At 39.0% G+C, this 6,887-nt stretch overlaps 1 protein-coding gene across 1 annotated transcript; it reads left to right on the forward strand.

Annotated features, from left to right (window-relative positions):
• Positions 1–209: 209 nt before the first annotated feature.
• Positions 210–6,273, forward strand: Ms4a2 (membrane spanning 4-domains A2). The gene is made up of 7 exons (XM_055614223.1): positions 210–271; positions 1,084–1,204; positions 1,684–1,818; positions 4,003–4,059; positions 4,738–4,893; positions 5,243–5,341; positions 6,175–6,273. Exons 1-7 carry the CDS (start codon positions 210–212, stop codon positions 6,271–6,273), a joined length of 729 nt encoding a protein of 242 aa, XP_055470198.1.
• The last annotated feature ends 614 nt before the right edge of the window (positions 6,274–6,887 follow it).

Here is a 6,887-nt window from a genome sequence, read left to right on the forward strand (position 1 = left end):
TAGATTTCTCAGTTTTGCATTATGTAACATTATAGCAAGACAGAAGACGTGTGATATCAATCATCTTGGGGACTTATCTGATGAGTAGGTTCTGCACGAAGATAATCATTGCTATTCAGAATCAACTCATCTTAACTGCCCACCCAGAGCACACCACGTTTCTGGGTAACAGTATCCTTCATTCCTGGATAGACCAATTCATGAAAAAGATGGACACAGAAAATATAAGCAGAGCAGATCTTGCTCTCCCAAACCCACAAGAATCCCCAAGGTAAGCAAAGACTGCAGTTTTGTCTTGTTTTTTTTTTTTTCCACTGAAATTATTTATCAAGCTAGAGAAATTCACAGTGCTGAGCAGGCAAATGACATTTTATAGGTTTATGCACAGATTCAAGTAAATTACTTAACTTTCTTAGTGTCTTTCTCTCTCAGAAGTTGGGAGCAAGATTTTTACTTGACTTGAAAACTGGGAATACGAGATTTTTCTAACACTAGGGATTCGTGGTTCGGGGTATGAGACAGGGAATTTGAACATATAGATCTTTTACCTCTGTGTCTGATGTGTGGTTTAGGGATCTGAGGCTTTACACATGACCTTGTTCTTGGTTGGCCTTTGTGACACTTAGGGCATGGGATTCTGCACCCAAGATTAAAATAGGAATGGAGATTGAGCTAGTCCCTAAAAACAGTCCTTTGCATATGGAGTTGTATGCACCCTCGAAAAGCATTCAGATACATTTCCGTGCTAAAGTCACTTTGAGGTTAACAGACAAGCATATTTGGTTGTTTTTGTTTTAATTATAGATACAGAGGGGTAGAAAGAAACTAATGGAAACCAAGGACGAGCAAGAACATGTGCCTTTTGTTCTATTATGGTCTGTGTAAACACTTGGGTAACATTCTAGTGTCGATGGTCAGTTGCTTTGACTCTCTGAGCCTTTTTCTCAGACACTATACCAAAGAGTTCAACTACAGAATTCTTTAAAGAAGCAATTAACAAGCAACTCTCCAGTTTCTGACAATTAACCGCATCACACGGGGAATTAGAGGATTTTTGTATGATTGAATTTTTGTAAATTTCAGTGTGCCTGACATTGAACTCTTGGAAGCATCTGCTGAGAAAGCTCTGCCAGAGAAGCCAGTCTTGTCCCCTCCACAGCAGACATGGCAGACATTACTGAAGAGAGAGTTGGAGTTCCTGGGGGTGAGTGCCAGCTCCAGGAAAGAGTATTTAGTTGTATTAACATTATCTTTCGTGAGCTGATGAGGAGTGATAGGTCCTATAGCATTCTTTTTAGGTGAGGAATTGAGGGTATATTTTACACACTCTGGGAAGAAGAGAGAAGCCCTTTCTCTTGAAGACTTTAAGTTACTGGGTCACGAATGGAAAACAGGAATGAAGAACACTCAATGTCTGTTGTTAATTAGATAGAAAAATTACTCAAGTTCATCAAAACTATGTAAATAAAGATTGTCACATGTGCTGATAATGTATGCATTAGATTCTACTAGTCAGAGTTCAATTATTTTTCATAGTGAATAGAAGACAGTGAAAATTCTCACATCTAGGTCAATCTAAGGGAAGCCTATGACCCTAAAGAGATTTCTCAGATTCAGTCTTACAGAGAAATTACAACCTTGAGAAAATATATCCTAACTTTATATAATTCATGTTTCCCACAGGTGACACAGATTCTGGCTGGTTTGATATGCCTTTACTTTGGAACAATCGTCTGCTCTGTGCTTCACACTTCAGACTTTGATGAGGAAGTGCTTTTATTATACAGAACAGGCTATCCGTTCTGGGGAGCGGTTCTGGTGAGAACATATCTGTAATTGTTTTTGAAATAATGCTGACCAGAGAGTTTATTTTGATCAAATCTAAGTACTTATGTCTCGAGTTTCAACAATATCTACAGTTCTGCGCTCATATGCACACAGCATAAATGTAGTTTCCAAAGAGCTCTTCCTATGTATATACTCATTAACAAGAGCAATTAACATTAAAAGATTCTTACCACAGTTAAATGTGCTTTAAACCATTAACATACCTTTATTAGCTAAAAGACTTGTGGCTGTATGAAAATTTAAGAGAATAAGTGCATAACTATTTAAAAAGTTAAAAGATTTGTGTAAGACTTGCATTCAAGAAAATACCCTTAGCACTATTTATTAATTAAATTACATTATAAGTACATACATTTTATCTGTTAATAAAGACATGTTAGTACTGGAGAGAGGCCTTAGTAGTTAAGGGTACTTGCTGTCCTTCCACAGGACCTTGGTTCAGTTCTTGGTACCATGTCATTTGTTCATGACCACCTCCAACTCCCTGCTCAAAAGAATAAGAACCTTCTCCTAAACTTCTTGGGCATTTTCACACATGTGGCAAAAGATACACAGACATATACACATACTTGCACATACATTAAAAAAATCTAAAAAAAAGACAATAACATAAAAAGTTATATTTAAGATATTGCTCATGTGAGAACAGATTAACAATATTGGATATTAACAATATTAACAATATTCATCTGTCCAGGCCTTTCGGCCACTAATTTACTAAATTCCTTTTCAACATCATACTGTCTGGAAAGCAGGTCGACAGAATGAGATCACAAGGACATATAGCTTTATATATGTATGGTGCACATACAATAAAGAGCACATCCTGTGTATAGAATAATTCTGTGTATAGAAGGTGTAGAATCTGATAAAATTTGACTCATATATACACACACAAAAAAATATTAGCTCATATGCCACCTTCAATACAACAAGCTTATTTATGATTTTGAAAGTTCCATTCGCTTCCCTACAATTTGTCCCGTCTCTCTCTGATCCGTGACTTTTCATCCTGAAGGAATCACTATAATGGAACATTAGTTTTCCATTTATAGAGCTGTGTAGAAATGGAATTTGTATGCTGCAATGTCTCTTACACCTACCTTCCTTCATTCCACAAAATTATTGTGTATTATAGTTCAGTTATGGAGCTATATTTAAATCTAAGGAAACTATCACATTGGTTTGATACACTGCTAAGTGTGTAGTTCTTAGACCTCTTGGTCATGTGCTCAAGAAGATTCTTAACCACCTACCATGTTTTCCTTGAACTTTTTATTTTGCTTTCAAACATTTAGCTTTAAAATTTATTTATTCTCTCTTCCCCACTCTCTCTGCATGTGTGTGTTTGTTCGTGTGTGTGTGTGTGTGTGTGTGTGTGTGTGTTTGCATGTGTATGTGTGTATGTCATGAGCATCATGGTGCTCATGTGGAGGTCAAAGAACAACTTTACATGTCAGGTGTCTTTTGCTACCGTGTGAGATCCAGGAATTGAACTTGGGTCATTGGGCCTGTGTTGTGTTCAAACACTCTGCCTGCTGGAGCATCTCCTAGGCTCAGATATTTGGCTCTTTAAGTGACTCTGGACATACAAATCTCATTTTCTCAGAGGGTGTTCTGAGTTTGAGGTCTCAATTTTTTATTTTTACCAAATATTGGCAAATGTCCATTTTCCTAGCTAACTATACGGCTATGTGCTGCATATCAGACTCCATAGCTACACAGGGCGTGGATACCTTCTCTGGCCAGGCTGACAGTGTGAGACAGATGATATTAATCAAACATCACAATAATTGAGAAGACTGTTAAAGCTGTACAGCAGCTGAGAGCCTTAGTGCTTCTTTTCCTTTTTCTTTCTGTGTGGCTCAGGCTTTCCTCAGACTTACAACCTTCCTGCATCAGCCTCCTGAGTGCCGGGATAGCGGGCATGTGCCCCTCAGCTCAGAACCTGTATTTTATCAATGCTTTCGCATGATTTGTATAACTAGTCGGCTTTGAGAAGCGCGTTATAGGAAATGATAAATGCTGGTCTCACGGGAGGTTTCTAGCCTTGCGGAACCCCTACAACCTGCTTTTGTGTTTCAAGGGTGGGGAAGGAATACACCAAGAGAGCACTGACTCACTTTGATTTCTCTTCTGTTTCTCTTTGGACAGTTTATTTTGTCTGGATTTTTGACAATTATGTCTGAAAGGAAGAACATACTGTATCTGGTGAGTCACAGCTATGTTTTCATTTCATTCATTCTTCCAAGGCAAGAAAAGTGGAATTTTAGGGCTATTAAGAGAGACACATCAGTATCAGCTATATAATAGAGTGTAGATATGTGGGTTTCTCAATCCCTTTGTGCTGAAAGGCTTTTTGCAGCAAAAGTCGGATAAAATTGTTAGAAACATGAATTGTGTGGATAAACAGTGAAATTTGATCACTTTGACATCATTTAAAAGAGGCAGAAACTGATATTGTCCTTGTGTGCATTTAAATAGAGTCTTATGATTAGTTATGTAATCAGTTTCCAACAGAGATGACTTGAGTGCAGACTACGCGTGATTGAGTCGTGTGTGTATGTGTGTGTGTGTGTGTGTGTGTGTGTGTGAAAGAGAGAGAGAGAGAGAGAGAGAGAGAGAGAGAGATGCTGGGGATTGAGCCTCTGACCCTCTGCAATGCTTAACCCTGTGGTCCACTGCTGAGCTACATGCTTTTCAGAGGAAAATTCAATCTCAGAGGGAAACAGACACTTGCCAGATGATCAGCAGCTTTGCAAGAGTTCCCTATTTAACTAGAGTTTTGAACCAGCTTTGAGTTACTGTACAGGACCAGCTCTGAAGGCCAGACCAGTAGATAGCCTGCTGCCACATGCAACCCCAGGGCTGAATGTTCTTTGCTATCAGGTGAGAGGAAGCTTGGGAGCAAACACCCTCAGCAGCATCGCCGCAGGGGTAGGGATGGTCATACTGATCCTTAATCTGAGCAACAGCTCCGCTTATATGAACTATTGTAAGGATCTAAATGAGGACGACGGATGCTTTGTGGCCTCTTTTATCACAGTATGTATTTCTAGTGAAAATGCTAACGCTCTGGTTCCTGACTTATTATGACCCACTCATCCCTTCTTTTGTTTTCCCAGAGGCACAATTCCTCCCTTTGAAATCTCCGTCTCGTATCATACAGTTCTGTACTTTCCGGGGGTGGTTGGCTGGGTGGGTGGTGATGGCCTTACTCCTGGCCACATTTCTTAAGCTTGGAGTCATCATCTCCAAGCAGCCACTTCCTGGTTTCCTGTGTGTGTGTGAGTTTATAATGTCTGCTTCTGGGAACGGGGGGTGAAAGGAGGGGCGCCTGTAAGGGAGTTCATCTGTCTGCAATTTTGCCTTTTGGATGGTTGTTGTTCGACAGGAAATGGTGTTGATGATGCTGTTTCTCACTGTCCTGGCCTTTTTCAGTGCTGTGTTGCTCACTATCTATAAGGTTGGAGAAGAATTTGAAAGGAAAAAGGTCAGTAGGAAATCCTGACTAGTGTGCTATTTTGTGCTTTTATTCTTTTAAAACATGGCCTGAATTTTCTGGAATTATTATTATTTTTTTTTCCTGAAAACCTATTTCTCAAAAAACCTGGCTTTCATATCTTCTATTGCAAATCTTGTTTTACATGCTGAAGTGACACATGGTCATAGCACAATCCTGTGAAGGTTAGACAAATGGAATCTTTATAACTACAGAAATTGTGGGTGCTTTAAAGGGGTTGCATGTGGGAAGTGAGTTATCAGCAGTGTTCAGTGGAAACACTCAGTGGTTAGACTTTCCTTTTTTATCCCCAAAGAGCGTGTTATGTTTTCTTCTGCTCTCTCCCTTTCTTTTTATTTTTCAAAAAAAAAATATTTTTTCTTTCCACTTTTTTACTGCTCTACATAAGCCTTGAAGTTTCTTTTCCTCTCGATTTATGGTGGCAACTGCATTGTCACCTGCTGCGCATATTTGTTATATTATCACCCGCTGTTACTAACGTAAATCTTAAAAATGGAGCCCACCACCACCTTCTATGTTCACTTTCAGACACCCCAGCCTCTCCACTTCTTATGACCACTGTCCCAAGTCAGACAGTAAAACAACACTTCAGACACAGCAGAACATCAGTAAATTGTCTCCCACATGGTTTCCTTTAGCCTCCACTGGACATCTCATTTGGTTTCTGGACTTTAAGGGAATAATTTGAGTGTTGTGAGAGGAAGGTGAAATTCAAAAGACAGAAGAAGAGACAGATCTGTGACAAGACTTCTAGAATTGGAAAGTTCTGGATAATTGATATAGGATTTTTTTTTCCTTATCAGGCCACAGATGATCGTCTTTATGAAGAATTAAATGTTTATTCACCAATTTACAGTGAGTTGGAGGACAAAGGGGAGACATCTTCTCCTGTTGATGCATAAGAATCAAAGGACCAGAATCATCTGCTGAATCCTGAGAGTCAATTGCTAAATGACTTGCACAGCATTATGGCAAAATTTCCATTTGCTCCACATTCTGCCAGTCATACAATTAGGTTTTTTAAAAAAGTATCTCTGAGTTAGCTGCTTCCTTACAGCATCCATTTGGTACACGTGAACTTCATTCATTCACAAGCAGCTCAACCCAAAGTGAAACACTGAAACATACTTAAAAACTCAGTCACTTGAAACACAAGACTGAAAAAAATGGGAATAGGAGCATGTAGAGTGGTCACAAAAATATGTTAAAAATGAAAATCCTTGATTCAATAATTTGGTTTTTTTGTCTTTATGGTGTTAGTTTCCTTAAATGTTAGATATCTGCTTACACTTCCCTATGGAATTTCTTTTTTTGCATTTTTTTTTATTAATTATTACTATTTATTACAAGTTATTCACTTTGTATCCCTGCTGTGGCCCTCTCCCTCATCTCCTCCCAATCCCACCCTCCCTCCTCCTTCTCTCCCTATGGCCCTCCCTGATTAGGGAGGTCCTCCTCCCCTTCTATCTGACCCTAGCCTATCAGGTCTCATCAGAACTTGCTGCGTTATTTTCCT

This window comes from Psammomys obesus, unplaced genomic scaffold, assembly GCF_907164565.1.
Source record: "Psammomys obesus unplaced genomic scaffold, mPsaObe1.curated_primary_1811, whole genome shotgun sequence".
Taxonomy (NCBI): Eukaryota; Metazoa; Chordata; class Mammalia; order Rodentia; family Muridae; genus Psammomys; species Psammomys obesus.

Coding starts and splice junctions, on each gene's coding strand:
- Ms4a2 (XM_055614223.1), top strand. CDS start 210: ATGGACACAGAAAATATAAGCAGAGCAGATCTTGCTCTCCCAAACCCA. Junction 272..1,083: donor AACCCACAAGAATCCCCAAG/GTAAGCAAAGAC, acceptor TGTAAATTTCAG/TGTGCCTGACATTGAACTCT. Junction 4,060..4,737: donor GGAAGAACATACTGTATCTG/GTGAGTCACAGC, acceptor CTTTGCTATCAG/GTGAGAGGAAGCTTGGGAGC.